This window comes from Pleurodeles waltl, chromosome 5 (assembly GCF_031143425.1).
Source record: "Pleurodeles waltl isolate 20211129_DDA chromosome 5, aPleWal1.hap1.20221129, whole genome shotgun sequence".
NCBI classification, from domain to species: domain Eukaryota; kingdom Metazoa; phylum Chordata; class Amphibia; order Caudata; family Salamandridae; genus Pleurodeles; species Pleurodeles waltl.
Genome location: NC_090444.1, coordinates 435,877,770 through 435,899,264, shown reverse-complemented (window position 1 = coordinate 435,899,264; position 21,495 = coordinate 435,877,770). Strand labels below are relative to the sequence as shown.

General features: G+C 45.1%; 1 protein-coding gene across 6 annotated transcripts in view; it reads right to left on the bottom strand.

Moving 5' to 3' along the window:
• The window catches only part of EHBP1 (EH domain binding protein 1), a 1,526,717-nt gene that overhangs the window by 150,105 nt on the left and 1,355,117 nt on the right, over positions 1-21,495 (bottom strand). For all 6 annotated transcript variants that reach the window (XM_069234213.1, XM_069234209.1, XM_069234211.1 and 3 more), the window contains one exon: positions 6,614-6,713. In XM_069234213.1, coding sequence (XP_069090314.1) covers positions 6,614-6,713 — 100 coding nt within the window. The remainder of the gene's footprint in view (positions 1-6,613; positions 6,714-21,495) is intronic.

Below are 21,495 nucleotides of genomic sequence, written 5' to 3'. Positions count from 1 at the left end.
CTGGACCATTTTGGAAAAGGTCAAAATGGTGCAAGGATACAATAGTAACAACATTAGCAAAAAAAGAGAAGTGTTCTGGATCTATAACTTGGACACGTGGAGACACGGATTAAATGAAAACATCCTGTGGGCGAATGTGATCATATAAGAGCAGTATGGAAATGTAATTAAGGGCTAGATGTTGTCTGCCTATGTTGGGGACCTCTTAGCATCTTTTGCACTTCACTTCATCTTTCCCTGTCTTTTTTCATTGGTCTTCATCACTCAATAGGCTTGTGTTGAGATAGAGATCCTGTTAGTCCTTATGAGGTCCCCTGAAGATGTTATTACGGTACCTGACCGTGTATAGGTAATATAGGTTGAGTTACCTTTACAAGCACTTGTCCTTTTTATAGTACCTCCTTGAAGACTGCTGAATTTGCCTATCCTTGGACAGTGCACTCATGTCTCTAGCTGAGGAAGATATCACCCTTTCCCTCAGACAGTTTATTCTGTTCTTTTCTTTTTTATTTCTTCTCCCCCCCCTTTTCATTGTTTCCTCCCCCACTCCATCTTTTCTTTCCTTCTGTGGTGTCCCTCCTTTGTAGCTGTCTTCTCTTTAGTTTCTTTTAGTATGAGGTCGGCACAGCAGGACCTTTTTGAATTCTAAGATGGCAGATAGATTGCCCAATTGTTGTAACAAGTTTCCCTGAGGACTAACACCTCTTACGTCACTTCCGGACTAAGAATGCGGATATCATCTGAGCGCAGTAGTTCACCTATTTAGAGTGTCAGTTCAGACATGTGATTGGGATCCCTTCCATCCTCAGAGGGATTCAGATGCTAACAGTTCTGCATCCATCATCTTCTCGGTGAGGTAGGCTTCTCTGAGAGATTTGCTTGTTCCCCCAGTTGGGATACGTCCACGAGTAGGTTGGTGTCATGTTTCGATTTACTGAGCAGGCTATGCGGTATTTATAAGCTTGTTAAGGAGGACTAGTTTAGCCTTGAATAGTGGCCTTTTTGAGTAGACTGTTTTTGTTTCTGTTGAACTACTTTCTCAGAGACGTGATTTGGACACAATATATCCAAAAATTACTGTTCATGCTGTTTTACAATCATACGGGTACTGAGTGTACTCCATTTTTTCCCTTGTGAGCTCCACGGTTCGTTTTAAGTTTTTTTATTACCTACAGATTCCTCGTCCCAATAGAGATTATGTTTTCTCTACGTGTGTTTCAGGGGTATTACATCAGTCTAATATTGTACTCCCTTCTCCTCCAGCAATACAGTAGACATATGCTTAACACCTTTAATATTTATGTGCAAACTTCTTAAATCTATCTTGATCCTTTCCTCATTTGTAGATCTACAGATGTCATTCTCCATTCGTTTTACACAGTGATATGGAATCATACTGTGGGTGAAAGAGAACAGTTAAAGTCCTCTAGAGAGGTATCTAACCAAAAGGTAGATGAGTGGCATCATGATGGGAATTATAATTACCTCTTAAGATCTACTGTTAATTCAACTTCGCTCCATATTTGTTTCCTTTAGAATTTATTGATTGAATCCTACTCACCTCCATTTACCCCTATTATTCTTTCTGTTTCAGAGAAGCAAGACTCCCTTAAAGCCTTAAAGGCTGGTGTGCAATCTACAGATCGTAATGAGCAAACATGATATAAGGGAGATGGACCCTATGAAGGGTATGTGACTTACCATATAATAACCACTGGTGGTGGCTAGCCTTTCATTCACTTATCTCTTGTGATATCATCGGCACAAACATGTAGTAGTGCATGTATATCACGTGGTGCTGAAGATTGCCAGAACCTAGCACCTGTGACTAATTCCAGATATAGGAATTGTCCATATATGGTCTTTATGAGCCCTAAGTTTTTGTTACAGGCTGCTGAGAAAGACACCGTATACCTGCATAACAGATTGTGAAGAATCTTCTTTATATAAAGTCATATGAACAACTGTCTCCCCCTGACATTTGGGGATATGGATGTGCCCTGATAAAGGTGTTTCCCTAGGAGGAATGACACCGAAACGCACGTCGGCACTACAATCTTCGGGGATTAAAGCCCAAGGCTATTCTGCGTGATCTCCTACTAAGGCTAACAAACCATCCATAGGACTAATTGGACTATGAACTAATGGCATTTATATCTTTTTTTATCATCACAAGAGTTTTGCCTATGGGGTGAACTATAGACTATAAATCAACAAAACATGAATGAATTAAATGAATTATGAATGTATTTAATATTTTATGGTGATTGTAATATTGTTTACACTTTGGAACTTTAATATGGAGTGAGGGATTATGGGGAAATTGTTGTATGTTGAATTTATGAGAATGTCTGAGTTTGGATGGGTAGTGAATGGTTGTTTGATGTGATCCGCACGTGGTCATTGTCTTGAGGGGTGCTTTTAAGTTTGTTGATTATGTATTAGCTTGGCAGTTATATATATATATATATATCTCATTGAGTAAATTAAGTGATGGGTCTAAATAAACAAGAAATGATTTAATTTACATATGGGCTTGAGCTGAAGACAGTTATCCTGTTCCGTGGCCTGGGATACCTCTTGTACAGAGATCAGGGGGGGAAAGGGAGGGTATTTGGGGAGGGAACCCTCGCTCTCTCAAAAAAAAAAAAAGTCTTAAGTACTCTTATCTCTTGAGCCAGTGCTTTCTAAGCCAGGATGGTGGGCGGGCGTGACTTGACAAGTAGTCATCTGGATTGCAGGAGCCCAGTCTGTACACAACATTGAAATTATATTCTTGATGCTGCTGAATCCATTTTTCAATTTGCGGTGGAGGTTTAGGCGCAGATCCCTCAAAGAGAGGAATCAATGGTTTGTGGTCTGAAAAGTCCACAGAGATATAGATGAAAGTAACAGCACCCCCAGTGCGCTGCAATGGCTTCTTTTTCTATCTGCAAGGAGCTTTGTTCAGTGGGAGCCAGCGTGTGGCTGGCGTAGGCGACTGGGGTCTACCACCCTCCTTTCTGGTGCTAGGACAGTACTGCTCCTATTCCTGATGGGCTTTCATCTGCAGCTAGCTCAGATGTATTTTTACAGTCAAAGTAGGTAAGTGTGGTTGCAGCAGACAGCACTACTTTAGTGTTCTTAAATGCGGTCTCTTGAGGTCGAGCATTTGGTGAACTCCCTGAGCGATGCTGTGAGGTTCTGAATAAACCAACCACAATAAGTCACCATACCTAGGAAGCTCCTGACTCCGGAGACAGATGAGGAGGCTGGTGCCTCTTGCATGTATTTCACTTTGCTGGGTCGGAGGCGTCTTGGTCTTTTTAGAAGTGATGTCTGAACAAAGCTATATTTTCCCCAAGGAATTTTCATTTTTCCTTATGGAAGGTGAGGCCATGTTCTTGTAGTCAAAGGAAAACTGACAGCATTTGGGCCAGGTGGCTCTCTAGGAAGGGCACGTGTACCAGGATGCTATGGATAACGTTCACTACACCACCGAGTCCTGAATGCAGTTCTTGTGTGATGTTATGAGAAATTTTGGCTGCGCTAGACACAGCAAAGCACAATCTCTTATAGCAACAGCCCCACATGCGTCAAGAAAGTGGTTATGTGGTGTGAGTTGGGGTGAAGAGGTATTTAGTGATACCCCACCCGTAAGTCCATCTTAAAGAACCACTTTGACCAGGCCAGCTTCCCGATGATGTAATGAATAGTGGGAGCCAGGTACCTCTTCCTTTTGATTGCCAGGTTAGGTATTCTCAAGTCAACATATATCCTCATGGCGTCTGGTTGATTTGGCTTTTCGGCAACTACTATTGGGGAGACCTAGGAAGTGAGTCTCATTACTTTCTCAATTATTCCTGCTTTCTCCAGTTGCCTGACCTCCTGTTCCACCTTAGATTGCAGGTGAAATGCTACCCCTCCTGTGGCAGAGTGCTACAGGTTCAATCAACTCATCAACGTGTAGGCAAATTGATCTGTTCCTGAGGCACCCAATTCCAATGAAGAGTGCGGAGAACTCCTGCAAAAGCTTGTCTAATTGCGCAACATGAATAGAAAAGGCAAACTGTACAATGCCGAGATCTTGTGCTGTCTAACAGCCAAAGAGGAATCTGGTCTCTTCTTGGGATATGTACACTTTGGCCCCAGCACTGGAGTAGTGGTGGTTGAGGTTTGCGTAAAATACTCTAGATAAGTGCTGTGGTGTGTTGTTTCCAAATGCGTGGACCTTAATGCGCATGGGCTGGAGAGTTAGAGGGTTGAGCAGTGACCATGGAGAGTTAGAGGGTTGAGCAGTGACCATAGATGGCTGCGGCCCTCAGGTTGATGGAGGCCCCTGTGTCGATGACAGTGGTGACCGGGGTATCTTGGGTGAGGAGTTAGCACCATAGGGTGGTGCAGGGGTGCCTGGCCCCTGGGTGTACTGAGTTGATGATGTGTACCGTCCCTTGTTCGTCATCATCCATATTGCTGTCTTCCTGTGTATCGGGATCTGCATCAACTGCCTGCACCAACTTCTGTCAAGGCTTTATGGACTTTTGGGTTGCACAGCACCCTGTTACAAAATAGTTTAGCTTTCCACACCTAGTGCTTGCACTTCCTTCCAGTGTCTGGGCACTCACCGGTGTGTGGGTATTGATTTCCACACCACCTGCGCAGATATGATAGTTGTGAATTTCCTTGGTCTTTTGAGGCATCTTCCCGAAGTGCATTGTGTGGTTGGGTCTTTACCGATATAGATTTCTGCAGGGCTGTCTCCATGTGGGAAGCTCTGGCTTTGGGCAGTTCTTTGGATCAACATTAAGCAATTACGCCCTTCATGGGCATGTTGGGAACCTGGAGGATCTGCTCTAGGAATTTGGACGAAGAACAGCCTGTATAAACTGAGCCCTGATCTCATCGTCTGCATTGGGCAAGGTGCAGGTGCTGGCCAACTCTTTGGTGTGTGTAAAGAAGACATGAACAGATTTATCTGGGTTTTCTCAAGTTTGTTGAAGAAGGAATCACTTGCAATCCGGATTGTCGAATGGCGGGAGTAGGTGGTGGCATCCCTGGAGGTGATATATGTGCAGGGGAAAGGGGGGCTTTCCTCATTGTCATTCTTTGCTATAGTGTACATGTCTGCCACTGGCAGATGCAGAAGCGACAGCAGTTTCAGTTTTTGGGCGACTTCAATGACTGCAAAGAAATTTTCTAGCTGCACAACATGGTCTTATCAGCAATGGTGGGAGGGCGTCCATTGACTGCAAATGGCTCCAGGGATGGGACAGAAGACATGGGTGCAACGTGGGTGACAAGGCCATTGGTGCGGTCCAAAGATGGCAGGAGCATTGACATGGGGTGACTGGGTGAGAGTGCCCTTGCCACTTGGCACCTGTTCCTGACGGCATGTCCTGCCCTGGGGAGCGGGCTAGGACAGATGATCATGTGCTAGCTGTCACCTAATGGGGCTCAAGTGTGTCTGCTTCTGCATGCCGGGTGATGGTGCCAACGCTCGAAACAGCGGCCTGAGCACATGCTCCCAGGTGCCAAGCAATGTGGGTGGGATGCTGCACATCTGAATTTGAGGTGAAGGCAGGCCTGAGGAGGTGAGGAATGAGCCTCTGAGGAAAACGCAGGTAGGATGCAAGCCCTTATCTGAATCGTTGCAGCTGTCTGTAGAGGTGGGGTTGGGTTGCCATGTGCCAGGTTGAGCCTGGGCTCCTGGGATCAGCGCTGTCCCACCCCGTAGCTGGAGGCAGCAGCGCATACAGGAGGTGGCAGTGCCATGTGGGGGTGAGAGCAAAGGTGCGCTCTCACCTGGATAGTGGAGGGTGCTCTGGGTGTCATACAGACGGCATGCGGCGATGCTGCCTATGCACTACCCGTTGTTGAGTCCCAACCTCTCGGACACAGCAGGGGGCTCTGGTCTGTAGGTGGGGTCAGGCTTGTGTAGCCGAGGCAGGTGGTGTGTGGATCCAGACCTTCTTGTCGCCAGTGTAATGTGCTTAGCAACACCCAGTAAGACACAGGAACTGGATTCATGCAGTGCTTTTCAACTAGCCCACCCTAGCCCTTGGGACCTTTTTAATGGCATCCTACATCAGTCCGATTGCGCCACAGCTTGGACATATACAGGTGGAGCCTACTGATCCCTCCAAGATGTTACATAGTGGGACGGACCAGCAGGCACACTGTGATGCTACACCACCCTAATAGTGAGGTCTTAGGTGCAGCAAATGCTCTGGTGTCTGCCATGTTACTCCACACAGCGACACAAATGGTCCTTTTTCCCCATGCACTTTTTTCATTGCGCGACAAGCAGCACCAGCCATCTTGTCTTATTTGTCTGGATACAGTTGTGGGAACAGGGACGGCCCCCACCCTCTTCTTCCTCGCTCCCACCTCCCAAACAGTCACCACCTCAGTTACTTTAACCTCGAATTGCTCTGGAAATTCATAGAAATATGCTACTGTCGAATTACAGGCACGTCACCCCTGGACACCTAGATGCAGACAACCATGGTTTACAAGGAACACAGGAGCAAGCAAAACATAACACAACACCTTATGCTTATGGGTACCCTGCTAACAGTCAATGGAGGACCACTATCAACTCCCCCATACGCAACAACACAAAAAACAGACTTACAGGAGAGAAAGTTGATTGACTCTTCTTATGAGCGCGTTTTTCTTGTTCACGAGCATGAACCATTCCTGCATCATGGCTTCCTCCTCTTCTGTGTTTCGACCTGTAAAGTGGAAACATTTAAAGTACGTCAGTCACGTTCTTCATATCAGTAAATGGGAAGAAATGGGAGAAAAGCAATTGATGCAATTTAAGCAACATGAATGATTTTTGGTGCAATTTAGGAGAAGACTGCATGAATATTGTGAATGAGAACGCACAGTCGCCCAGTCCTTGTATCTAGCAGACAACCTACCAGCGAGTATATTTGTGGCACTTTCTAACATTCCTACAAATAATATCACCACTCTGAGTACAGTGTTCTACCGCTTCAATCCTCCCTACAGGCAGTGCTCGAAATGGAAAAATAGAAGTGCAGGTGCTCTGTATCAGAGTACCTGCTTGAGTCTGAGAAGTGGCGGTACTGTACAATGAAAAGTGTTACATCTTTCTTGAGAAGTGCAGGTACTCTCTCTCTCAAAATAAAAAAAAAGTGCGGGTACTCAGTACCGGCCGATTTAAAGCCCTGCCTACAGGCTCAGATGTTATTATTTTACAACGAGGAACTCGTAGTGCTGACAGAGTCGTAACCAAAAAGAAAAGAAAAATCACTATACCAAGTCCACGACGATCACAAGAGAATCAGGCTTGGCACCACAGTGCCCATTTGTAATAACTTGCTTGAATTAGCTACTTTCAAAACTTGACATTAAGACAGCAATTTTGACTTTATAAACCTATTCGAGGAGCAAATATTTAGAAAATAAAGCAATCTGCCCATTGCTCAGCGGTTTCCTAAGCTACTCAAGTGAGGAGTTCTTACACCACCGATAGGTGAAACGAGTAAAGTTCCTTGGCCCAGCGCGCAGAATACTGTACCATCATAATTACAACACGACTAGCTGATAATAGGTAGCACCCCTCCCCCGCTCCCTCCCCCCAAGACGACTGCAAACACTCGCCAGCGCACTGCCTGTCTGAGGCTCTAGTCTCACATGGGGCCTAAAAAAGAATTAGGGCTGTAGAGATAATGTTTCGTCAATAACTCATAACAGATAAGGGAAAAGCTCTGGCTTCTATCTAAACAGATGACTGCCTGGGACAATATTTGATTTAGCCTGTCGTTTTCAATATACACGGAGGCGGCGTTATTAGAGCGGATTTACTGTGTTATGAAAATGTTTTGGTTGCAAATTCTGTCCCACTCGTTCCAGAGGGTGTTTTATTTATTTAACTATTTAGTTGTAAGTCTTATACCGAACAGACTGGGTGTGAAGTTTTCAAGTGTTTTGTCTTCTACACGTGGACACATCTGAACGGGATTGACAATGAATAATAAGATCTGTCACTCAAGGATATAGAAAGAGACCCAAAACACTGTCCCTGAAGCTCGGCCATACTGAGCTACTCGTCCGCCATTTTACTCTATTTTTAATCTCTTTTTGAGGAAGCAGCGTTTCTTATTAATTCTGGGCCCATGTGAGCCCCGCTTCTGGTCATGTGAGGCAGGTTTTGCGACAGCACAAATCCCTGGGCAGTAACTATAACTGGCGGGCCAAGAAAAAAAGCTTGCACGCAGGAGAAGGGCCAATTGTGCCCTCGTCAGGGTCATTACTGATCCAGAAAATGACAAGTGTGCACTATTAATGTTTCAAAACACAATACTATTTCAAGTGTAAATGTGTCTGCTTTTTTATTTTTAGTGGTAAGATTGCCCAAACGACTCTTATAAAATAAAAATAAAAAGTTACTGCTGAATGATTAAAATTCGTTTTTTTTGTACAGGAAGGCACTAGTGGGATCAATTTATATTGCTCTTATGGTGAGACTTATTTAATTGGCAAATTAGTTAGCTGATGCATCTTTTAATGTAATTCTCATTTTGTTGTAACTGCATGTAATTTCATTATTTATACAGATTTGCTTAAAGAATTTGTTAAGAGTGAACCTGGTCAACAGGTACGTGTTCGCTTGAAGAGGATATATATTCCGAGATCGTAAAAAAAAAAAAAAAATATATATATATATATATATATATATATATATATATATATATATATATAGAGGTCCCACTTTAAGTACTTGTCAGCCTACATATTATTAAAAGACAGAGGGGGTGATTCTGACCGCGGCGGACGGCGGTCGCCGCCCGCCAAGCGGTTCCCGCCGAAAGACCGTGGCGGTCATTCTGGCTTTCCCACTGGGCTGGCGGGCGACCGCCGAAAGTCCGCCCGCCAGCCCAGCGGGAAACACCCTTCCCACGAGGAAGCCGGCTCAGAATGGAGCCGGCGGAGTGGGAAGGTGCGACGGGTGCAGTTGCACCAGTCGCGAATTTCAGGGCACTGCAGGGGTCCCCAGGGGCCCCACGACACCCCATACCGCCATCCTGTTCCTGGCGGGTGAACCGCCAGGAACAGGATGGCGGTATGGGCTGTCAGAATCCCCATGGCGGCGCAGCAAGCTGCGCCCCCATGGCGGATTCCCATGGGCAGCGGAAAGTCGGCGGTACACCGCCGGCTTTCCGCTACTGGCCGCGGCTGTACCGCCGTGGTCAGAATGCCCGGCGGAGCACCGCCAGCCTGTTGGCGGTGCTACCGCCAACCTCCGCCATGGCGGTAATTACCGCCAGGGTCAGAATGACCCCCAGAATGTTCAACTGCGGCCTGTTGACACAGAATACTTTTTAAGCGTTGTCTTCCACTTTTTCAGTTTTTTGTTTTTGCTTTGGGTGGTGGGGGACAAAAAAAAAAAAAAAGGACACCATAAACTTCAATTTGCACTATCACCAATTAATTCCGACTTTAATAAACGGTTAAAGACCTCTTCAGCTTTTAAGAAGTAACAAAAATATGAACGCTTGTGATCACAGCTAGCTTTTCCTATTTCTTCTCTAACCATTTGTTATTTAATCCAATACTAGTAATCCAATTTGTCCATCAGACTTTTAAAGGGCAGAATGCAACTTCTCCAGCTTAGACACTTTCTGAAGCACAATATATTGTTAAATGAATGCTAGATGTTTCATTTTCCCCTTCCCAACTATTCCTCACACTAATGGATGGTGGGAAAAAAGAACAAGATGAACATTGTTCATACTGATTAAGTAAGAGCTCATTAAAGAGCTGTCAGGGCCTCGCTTTGAATATGCATGAAGCACATAATCAGATCTAGCACTGTCACTAGAGGAGAGCATGGTAAGTACAAAGGACTGATTTAATTACTTAGAGTGGGCTGTGGTGATGGAGCAGTCTTGTTAGCACAGAAGAAAAGGAGGTTGTATTCTAGCACTGTGGGGGAAAAAAGGCAGTTTAGCTTCTGCCACAATACGTAATCTTGAGATAAAGCACGTAGTATTGTAGTTTGAAATGAAAACTGCCGGTGTACAAAAATTACTATAATTCATTTCATTCCACTTCGCCCTTGTGGAGAATTCACGCATCCGCTTGCCCATTGCAGTGTTAGTAGTCAGGATTGCGCACTGCCTCCAGTTAAGAATGTGTTCTAGATACATACTAAACATTTGTCATGGATATTATAACCTGAAGGCGGACGGTCAACCAATCAGATCTCTACTGGCCAATACTTCCACCATTTTCTTGAAAACAAAGACCAACTTCTACAAGAAACAACCTTAGTAATATGGGTCAAATTGCCATGTTTATTCAATACGAGAAATACTTCACTGTGCCCTCTTTGTTCTTAAAATACTGATAATATGCTTTCAGGACCTTCCATAAAAAAAGAGGGTCTAGATGTAAATCATGATATAAGGTACACACATATTATCCGGACCTCAGAGAGGAAGCACTAATAAATAGAAGGTCTAAGATGTTACCTCTAATGCAGAAACAAATCCTAAGCACCATGCAGCTATACTCTACAGGCAACTTGCAGCACAGCTGCAAACCTCTGTAAATGCAAGTGTGCCACTATTGCCCATCATTAAGGTTCCAATGGTTTACTGCGTTTGGTAGAGGCTTAGTAGCTTCTGTTTTTACACACACTTTAGATAATAAGGGGAGGATATTGTATAGGCATACGACCTATGGATATGATCTTCTCATCTTTAGATGACTAAAACCATCAGGGTATAACATTATTCGCAGCAAAGAAGCTAAGTCATCTGACCTAGCAATTTGGTGGGGTGTAACTGGAAATATCTACGGAATCACATGGGGTTGATTCTGGCTTATGTTCTTGTGGAAGTGCTTATCAGACAGATTCCTGGACCGAAGAGTGATGTTAACAAATTTGAATACTGACAAAGCAAGTCAGTAAAAAATGTAGACTGCAGGAATGCCTCAAAGGAGTCACAGGTCCTATAAACACAGGCTCTGTAGGAGGTAAGGTGGTGGGAGAGGATTACTCCCACCTTCCCGATCCTTTCCCTGCTCCCTATGTGTAAACAAACTGCCACTGAATCAGAAAACAAGCTCTCACACCGTTCTCAGTACAACCTGCACTTTGAGCAAACTAACATTTTACAACTGGCTTGCTTCAAGTTGAAGAAAGAGCTCTACTGGCAAGGCCTTTTCAAGGTACTAAGGGTCACCAGGGTCTCTATGAAGAAGCCTCACTAACATTTCTCCACCCCACTGTTTCTTCTTGAGTTTGTACTTGCTGTTATTTACATATTACGTTATGCCTTGTCAGCGTAAATCTTTTTCAGCATTTATAAGCTGATGCACATCTGACAGATCTACCAACTTATAGTATGTCTGTGTGCTGTCAGCGTAAGTATGAAACTAAATACTGCGACTTTGCAGAAAGTCACATACGGGCTTTACGCAATTATTGAACAGAAATTGGGGTATAATTAAAGACTGGTTAATTCCACAAATGAAGATGGCTTTCAGCGAGAAGATGCTCTTACAGACAAGAAACGTATGATTTGTTCGAAAAAGAAAACAACAAACACATTTGAATGGTATCCTAGACATTCATATTACTTATCTGAACATTTCTAAGAAAATAAAGTGAAGTTTTAGTATCTATACATAAAACAGTCACGCGCCCACCTGTATACCTGCCAGCAAGAGCAGTTGATTTCTGCCGTCAGGTGGGGTAGTCTTAGCACTCAGTCGTGGTTACCGTTTTTTTCTTTGATTATCGTGAATTATTGAGTATGGCACCATGATGAGGCCCTGCAATGCCCTCTTGCTGCAATGCTAAGCTGTTTTAGAATGATTTTGATTTCAGCCTACTGAAGGGAAATTTCTACAATACAGTCGACTAAGTGACCACAAGCCGATGCGCATACGCGTTCCTAAGGTGAGTGTTCTGTGAGGCAGAGCAACAGGGACCCTTCCTGAAGGCTTCCACTCTGCTGCTTTATGAGTAATGTGAACCAAGGGCTAAAAAAACTGGGCTGTGTTAGCACCTGACATGCTCAGTGGTCTGAAGCTACAAAACTGAAAGGACGAAGATCTGCTCATTTAAGGACTATATTAATCATGAAATAATAACGAAATTGCTTAAAGAATGTCAATTTTTGAAATTCTGCAACTATAATTTTTTTGATGGATTTATATATGCCAAAACTCAGACAGGTTTTTACAAAAAGATGGAGGCGTTATTTAATATAGAATTGTTTTCAAATTATTTAAGTTCTGAAAAACGTGTAGGAGTGAAAAGAAACCTCTTATATTGAGGTTTGCCAAATAACGAAGAATTTGGGAATTATTTCCCTTTTGTCTTCTGTTTTTCGCTTCCCTATACAACTATACGATTTGTTCTTATGATTATTTTTGCATTTATCACTTCAAGCAAGGTGCCTCACTGTATTGCTCATTTAATAAAAATAAAAAAAAGATTCACTGTTCATCCTTCTCATTGAAGGCCCACAACTGAAAATGTTATAAAACAAGTTACTTACCTTTGGTAACGTCTTATCCGGTAGAGACTCTATCTAACCACCGATTCCTTACATTAGAATTATCCCCAAGCATCAGACTGGATCCAGATTTTTTTCATGAGCAGTACCCCTGCAAGTCTGTAGATGGCATTGATCAGCTCTACGTGGCGTTGTCCATGCTTGAAGTGACGTGCACAGTTGCGGTTCCTATATAGGCGCCACGCCAGCATGTAGACATCAGTTTCTTTTTGCGACTTTCCATGCCAGGAGCACGGAGCCGTGAGGAACACTGACCACTGGTGAGGAAAACTAGGGCATTGAAAGAGGAACACCCCTGTCCCTAGAAATCAGTTTCCAGAGCAGGGAGGATGGGTGGGTCAATAAAGAATCTGCAGCTAGACAGAGTCTCTACCAAATAAGATGTTACCAGAGGTACATAACTTGTTCATCTGATAGAGACTTCTCGCCGCAGATTCCTTACCTTACAATAGATAACCAAGTAATACTACCCCAGAGGTGGGTGTTTGAAACAATTTCAAACCAAAAAGTCCTGCAGGACCAAACAGGGAAAATGCCCATCCCTATGGCCCGACAGTCCAGGCAGTAGTGATTGGTAAGCGTGTGCAGGGATTCCCAAGTTGCTGCCTGGCAGATGCCCAGGACCGGAACTCCACATGCTAATGCAGTGGTCGCTGCTTTGGCTCTTGTGGAATGAGCACGTAAGCCCTCCGGAGGGAGGGGTTGCTTTTTGGCCGATGTGTAGAAGAGTTTAATGCAGAGACATAGCCAACAAAGAGTTGGTCATCGCCTGGACCTCTTTTGTGCGGTTAAGGTAAAATGACAACACTTTTTTTTAGGTCCATGAAAGGGAGTGATGATTTTTGGTAGATAGGAAGCTCTAGTTCGCAGAGTCAGCTTGTCTGCGTAGCTCACTGACCCTCCAGCCTGATGTTATTGCTACCCGGAAAGCTGTCATGATGGTAAGGAGCCTGGGAGGATAGATGTGACAGGGCTCAAAGGGAGCGCACATCAGGAATGCCAGGACTAAATTAAGGTTACAATGAGGCATGATAAAAGGAGTAGGAGGAAACATGTTGCAAACCTTTCAAGAACCTATGTACAACAGGGAATCTGAAAAGGGACAGCTGGTCAGGCAAACATAGAAAAGCAGATATAGCAGAAAGGCAGCCTTTTAAGATGCCCAGAGCAGAGCCCTGCTGGGCAAGGGGAAAAAGAAAAATCTGAGAAAGGGGAGCAGAGACAGGGTCAACCTTTTCATTGCACATTAAGCCAAAAACTTTCTCCAACGGCAGGCGTCTACAGTCTTGGTAGAGGGACACCTGGTTTCCAAGATAACATCACTTACTTTGAGCAGAAGGTTGAAGGTTGACAACTGTTGCAGCTCAATCTCCATGCAAGAAGGCAAAGCGTTGAGCCCTCCCATGCTGCTGAACAGAAGATCCTCCTGAAGGGGTAACCGGGCAGGAGCAGCGATGGCCATGCTCAACAGCTGGGATCCAAACTCTACAAGAGCAGTCTGAAGCAACAAGAATGACTTGGGGCCCCATTGTTCCTGATCTGCTTGAAAACTCTGGGCAGGAGTGGTATAGGCAAAAAGGCGTAAAGGAATCCTGAGATCCACTTGAGACAAAAGGAGTCTCAGACCGAGAGCTGCCTTGCATACTCCAGCTTGCAGAACTGCTGACATTGTGTGTTGTCAGCGGTGGCCAACAGATCTAACCAATGCTCTCCCCACTGCTGAAAGAGACCTTGCAACACCTTTGGATGGGCTGCCGTTCGTTATCCACTAGGAGTTGTCCATGAACACCAGCACTAGCCTTCCCTTGATGGATAGTAGAAAGGCTTTTAATTTTAATGCCAGTTGGATTGCCCAGAGCTCCAGAAGGTTGATACGGAGTCCGGAGACCAGAGGCCTCTGATTTTCACTTCTGCCAGATGGCCACCCCATCCAAGAAATGACGCATCTGGCGTGACTATCAAACCTAGTCAGGGAACGAAAAAAGATCTGCCGGTGACTCAATCGCAGTTAGTTAGCTACCACTGGAGGTCTTTTGCAGTTACCTCCGAGATCTGGACCATGTCAGAGAGATTTCCCTGATGCTGGGCCCACTGGAACGTCAGGTCTCACTGCAGAGCCCGCAAATGCTAGCAGTAATGCATCACAGGCAGGATGCAGGAGGCCATGAGGCCCAGCAGCCTCAGAAACAGTTTCACAGAAATCCAGGACAGAAGCTGAAACATCAGTATTATTGCCTGAACCTTCAATAACCAGTCATCGAGATAGGGGAAGACCAGCACCTCTAATCTCCGCAGATGATCTGCAACCACTGTCATCACCTTGATGAACACCAGAGGCGCGCTGGTAAGGCCAAAAGGAAGCACAGCTCACTGAAAGTGCTTGTGGCCCAGCATGAACTGCAGGTAACACCTGTGGGCAGGCAGGACGAGAATGTGGAAGTATGTGTCCTGCAAATCTAACACTACCATCCACTCTCCTAGGTTTTAGGCAGACCGGACTTGAGTGAGCGTGAGCATTCTGAACTTCTCCTTCTTAAGGAAGAAATTGAGAAGGTGCAGCTCTAGGATAGGACAAAGGCCTCTGTCATTTTTGGGTACCATTAAGTAGCTGGAACAGCAACCATGACCTATTTCACGCATCGGCACCCTCTTGGTAGCTCCCTTGGCCAAGAATATTGTGATTTCCTGGCGGAGAAGAGACAGATGGTCCTTTGTCAGCCTGTGGAATGTGGGTGGATTGTAGACACGAAAAGGAAGGAGTATACCCTCTAGACAATTTGGAGAACTCAACGGTCCAAAGTGACTGACCTCCAGTGAAGCAGGTGATGGCATATCCTGCCTCCTACTAGGTGCCAATGATGTTAGAAGGCAGACTATAGAGGTTTGTAGGCTGCGGCTGCCATGCGGGAGTGTGGGGCATGTGGGGAAGCAGGAGCAGTGGATGAATAGGCCCGGCTGTTGAATGCCTGACCCACAGGGTTTGTGGATACCACCTCCTTGGACACACAGAGGCTGGGAGTCTTGTGAGCTGTACAGATGTGGTTGGGAGCCCTTTTCGTGGCTGTGAAAGGTGGAATGGGGGTGGTGATGGGCCATGGAAAGGCCCAAGGACCTGCCCATAGCCCTGCTGTCCTTTAAGCGCTCCAGCGCTGAATCTGCTTTGTCTCCTAAGAGGCGGGAGCCATCAAAGGACATGGCCATAAGCAATACTTGGACATCCTCAGAAAAGCCAGTTGTCCTCAGCTAGGTGAGGTGCCTAAAAAATCACTGTTGAGGGAATCGCTCTGCCCAGTAAGCCGATGGTATCCAGTCCGCATCCGATAGTGAAGTTACCTGCATCTCTTCCATCAGCAACATACTGGGAGAGTACTGCCCGGGCCTCCTCTGAAACTGCTGGCAGCACCTGTGCAACCCTTTCGCACAGAGCACGGGATAGTGGCCCAAAAGGCATGTCCAACCTCTTGGATTCCCTATCCGGTGGTGCAATAAGGAATACGCCATGATTTACAAGGGAGATAGAGGCTTGGGCCACCGTGCTATTCAGGATAGGGTATTTTTGTAAGGAAGTTGGGGTGTCCTGAGGCGGGGCAGTGGTGGCAGGCAATCATCCTGCTCACAGGAGACTCTGTGCAAGGCATGGACCAGGTCTCAAGCAGGATGTCTGTAAGGGATTCATTAAAAGGGAGAACTGGCTCTGAGGGTCTCACTCCCAGCTGAAGCACTTCAGACGCGACGCTAGTCTTGACTGCCACAGAAGGCAGGCTAAAGTCCAGGGCTTCTGCCAGCCTTCTCACCACCACAGCAAAACATGCTCCCTTCTTTGTAGTCACAGTGAGTGGTGGTGGGAGTAGAGTCTCTACCAGAAATGACATTACTGAAAGTAAGTAATTTGTTTTTCTGATAGAGACCTTTAACCACAAATTCCTCACCTTAGGACAGATAACAGAGCAGAACCTCCTAGGAGGTGGCTCTGTGAACTGGCTCCAAACAAAATGACCTGCAGAACTGAACAGGAAAAGTGCTTGTCTCAAAGGACCTGGCTGTCCAAACATTAGTGCTTTGTGAACGTACGAGTAACACCCACGTAGCCGCCTGACAAATATCTACGGCATGCACTCAGTGTGCCAACGCAGTAGTAGCAGCCCTGGCCAAATGAGCCCGCAAGCCTTAAGGAGGCTACTTCTTCATGAATGCATAACAGATAATGATGCAGAGTATGATCCAGCAAGGTTAGATGATTAGCTTCTTCACCACTTTCTTGGTTTGCTCATGTGAACCCAACAAAGAGGTGATCTTCCACTTGGAGTTGTTTGGTGTGACTGTTGTTAAAACTGGGAGCCCTCTTTTGAGGAAGTCGATTAAGTCTGTCCTCCTCCTTTGACGAGTGATGGTTTTGCCAACAAGAATGGGAGTTACTACTCTGGCAAAAAAGTTGCACAAGTCAGAAGAACTCTAGGAGGTGTTTGCACAAAATATCATGTTTTTAATATCGGAACACAGAAATATTGGAAAACAAATATTGGGATACAAAATATCATGATGCAGAAATGTTTGCAGAAAGCTCAAAAAGTTTGAAGTATAAAAGTCGTCAAAATGACCAGGTGTTGCTCCGGATCCGCGTCAACTAGGGCAGAAAGAGAGGAACTGATGTCTGCGCACACAGGTAGCCTTGATATAGGCTCGCACACATTGCATCTGGCGTGGACGATGTCAGCACGGAATCGCAGGTACCACCTTTTGGTGCGCGGGGAGGGTACTGCTTCAAAGTTTTCTAGATCCAGTCTGAAGTCTGGGGAATACTCTAAGGTGAGGAATCTGCGGTTTGAAATCTATCAGAAACTGCAAGCATGGATTAATGAGGATATGAAAGATGCTACTGAATGTTTACAGAATCGAGGTCAAATAAATAACTTACAAAAAAGACATTTCTGTGGACTTTGAACAAGGAAGAATCTAAAACAAATCATGATTGCTCTACAAGCGCAAGCTGTATGCAAGAAAGAATATGAAATAGACTTGATGGATGACATTCCTCACACTCCAAACATTACCAGATAAGCCCAGAAAAATCCTGATTAATTGTAATATTTATAGCAGAAGAGAGTACAAATTTCAAGCTGGAAGGGCAATTAAATCAATTATATATGAGAAATGAACAAGTTACTTACCTTCAGTTACGTTCTTTTTGGTGGATACACCATCTAACTACGGATTCCTCATTTTGTGAATAACCCCAAGCACCAGACTAGATCCGTAGAATTTTCTCAGCAATTCCCTCGGACAGTGCCCTTGTGTGGCTCAGCATCAGGTCAGCCCTAACCCAGATGTGATGTCAAGGCCACTGTATAGGCGCCACCTCCAACACTGTCAGTATCTGTCTGATATCTGCCTGCACTATCAGAAGCGGAGAGTTCAATAATCATACTGCGCCTGTGTGTAGATCTCTAGATTGGAATCTCATTTGTATGGACTAGATGGGTATATTTCACAAAAAGGGGAGGTGGTGGTTGGTGAGGTATATGGAGGAAGACGGAGTCCACCAGAGAGAGTGTTATTGAAGGTAAGTAACTTGATGGATACTTCTAACTGCAGATTCCTTACTCTGTGACTACATGGGAACTCAGGCTGACAAAACGCACTGCAAGCAACTGCAGCGCCAATGGAGAAAAAGTCAAAATGAAGATATCTTTAAATCAGCCTTAAGACGCAACCACCAGCAGACATGGAACACCAAAGGAACAGCTCTTGCAGATCACATTGATGCCAGCACTAACAGCAGCAAGGATATGTTCGCTATCAACAAAGATTTTACTGAACCTCTTGCAGCATCCAGCAACATCACTGCCTCAGATACCTCTGCAATAAGCTCCAGGAATTCGTTTTTGAACAAAATCACCCTCCTTTACAGCAATTTCAGCACTCAACCGGACTCCATCACCATTGTAACTCAACTTCCCATTACAGATAAAGAATGAACCCTCGCCTTGTGGTCACTGTCACCGCTACTATGAAGATCAAAAACTCAGGGGCCCCAGCTGCCCCTTGCCCCCACCACACTTTCACCAAAGAACTTCTATTGCCCAGAAAAGCACTATTGCCCATCATCAACACATCAGCCATATTCCCTGATACATGGAAACATGCTACTATCCTGCTCAAGAAACCACCTGCTGGCCCAGTCACACTTTCCAAATACAAACCCAACACTCCTGCCCTACTTGGCGAAGGTCTGAGAGAAACTGACACCTCAAAGACCATCTCAGCAACCACCAGTTCCTCAACGCCACACAGTTCGGATTTAGGCTCAACCACAGTACAGAAACAGCTCTCATTGCCACCACAGGAAATAGCCACATGATCCTTGATAGAGGAGGCACAGAAGCTCTCATTTGGCTGGACCTTTCCGCAGGATTTGACACGGTCTCACACCCTGTGGTGGATCACATTTACTTTTAATGGAAATCAGGAGTTTAGCTTAGCCTCCTGGGTTGTGGACCTGTGCCCCCGTCACCTAATGACTTTTAACCTATTTAGTCTGCTCTGTTTTAGCACATTTATTTTATTATTTTTTCCAAGATGGCTGCTATATTTATAGTTAGTAAGATGTTTTGATTTCACGTTATCAGTGCCACCCTGTGAAGGTGTCACCATCAGCGTCAAAGACAAGTGATATATGTAGGTATTCACATCATGTCCCCTTTTCACATACTTGTGTCAGAAACATAATGTACTTTTGGAAGGAATTGTTAATGTAATTGCCGCCCCAAGCAGGCTTTCTTATCTATTGTTTGGGAACATACCTGTGTCTGGGGTCCCACAAGATCTGTATAAATACATTTCACGCAGACCGGGTTATCAGAGGGATTCCTACCAGATGCCATCAACGCTATCTGTGCTACACATCACCTTGATGCAGACCCAGCCTTCATGTCTCCACAGAGTCTGATCTAGAGACCTCACTTCAAGGTAACAAGGTTTGAGGGGTGCTTCTAATGGATATGGTACTGGCAGATTAGGTTTACCACAACTAGCTGCCTTTAGGTTAGAGATTAGGCTAATCATGCTGGGCTATTAGGGCCTATTTCACATCTCATGTTGTTGCAAGACGGTGGAGGCCTTTATATTCATGACTCCTTTTTATAGTTCTGTTTCTTGCATTGTTCATTATCCTAATCATTGCAGCCCGTGCATTTTACAGTAGATTGCAGTATTGTTAATAAAACCTATTGAAAACTTTACTGCATCTCATTCGTTGCCTGTGTGTGACCGAGACCTGTTGCTCATGTGAGAAAAGGGTAATCTCTGTTTCATCACGACTCCCTGAGATGTCGCACTCTTGAGTCCATGTATAAAGACTGCCACAAATTGCCTTTTACTGTTAGGGTTTTGGGGAGGTACTAATGCTTGTGAGCCGGGAGGGTTAGGCCAACAGTTGCGATTTGTTGTAGGACTGGCTTAGTTGCCTACAAATGAAAGTGGTGTCATCCCTAAACAAGCTGTCTTTCGTAGAGCAAGAGTCAAACTCCATCCTCATCAGGTGCCTCCACAAGATTGGCATTCAAGGACCAGCTCTGTGATGGAACTGCTTCTTCTTAACAGAACTCAAGCTGTCAGCCTGGCACCTTAATCCTCAAAAGGCCGCAAACTGGTCTGTGGAGTGCCTAAAAGTTCATCGCTCAGCCCTACCCTCTTCAACGTATACATGCTGCCTCCGGCCAACATCATCTGCACACACAATGTTAGACCTGGCATCATTGGCAAGGTTTCCCCTTGACTTTTTGCCCTCTGACTTTCAGTTTTGCTGACTTAGCTTTTGCTGGCTTTAGGATTCTGGGCACTTTACCACTGCTGACCAGAGCTAAAGTGCATGTGCCCTTCCCCTAAAACACGGCAACACTGGCCTGTCCACAATTGGCATACTTATTTTACTTGTAAGTCCATAGCAAGGTGCACTACCTGTGCCCAGGGCCTGTAAATTAAATGCTACTGCGGGGTTTGCAGCACTGACTGTGCCACCTACTTTGGTAGCCCTTTAAACATGATTCAGGCCTGCCACTGCTGAGCTTGTGTGCAGTTCTAAACTGCCATATTGACTGAGCAAGTTAACCCACTTGCCAGGCACAAACTTTCCTTTTTAATACATATGTCACCCCAATGGTAGGTCCTGGACAGCCTCAAGGGCAAGTGCATTGTATTTAAAAATGTGGACATGTACTTTTAAGTTTTACATGTCCAGATAGTGAAAAACTCTTAAAATCGTTGTTCACTACTGCAAGGCATATCTTTCCCATGGGTTAAAATTAGGATTGCCTTATTACATTCTTTTATGTGTAATTTCCAAATGGGAAGAGATGGAAATCCCCCCCACTTTTAGAAAGTTATTTTCTTACTTTAAATCATCTAGTGCCTTCTGCCTGTCTCTGAATACACATCTGGGTGGGTGACAGCTGGGCTTTGTGCAGTCCCTCTGGACAGTCACACACAAAGAGAGCTTAGGTGTGCCTGATGGGCCATACAAAATCTAAAGGGACATTAATATCTTGAGGGGGTCATCCTGGGCAGGACTGGATGGAGGAGCTGACACTTGCACCTGAAAGGGCCGTGCCTGTCCCCACAAATAGAGCTGCATAATCCTCCACTGTATGACTGGAGCCAGGGCAGAAGGGCAGGGACATTGTGCACTTCAAAGGCCTCCCTCTGAAGTCTCCCTCACTTCAAAGGCACCACTGGATATAAGAACTGGACTTCTACCAAATCAGTACATGTCTGAACCTGAGGACATTCCGCCAGGAATAAAAATTGCTGTGCTGCTGAAGGGACTGTCACTCTGCTGGAACTTTGCTGGACTCCTGTTTTGTTGTGCCTGCCCTGCTGCTCTTTTTGCCTAGGAGTGAGAAGGGCTGGACCTGAATTTCTACATCCCCAGAACCAAAGTGACTTCAACGACTTGCTG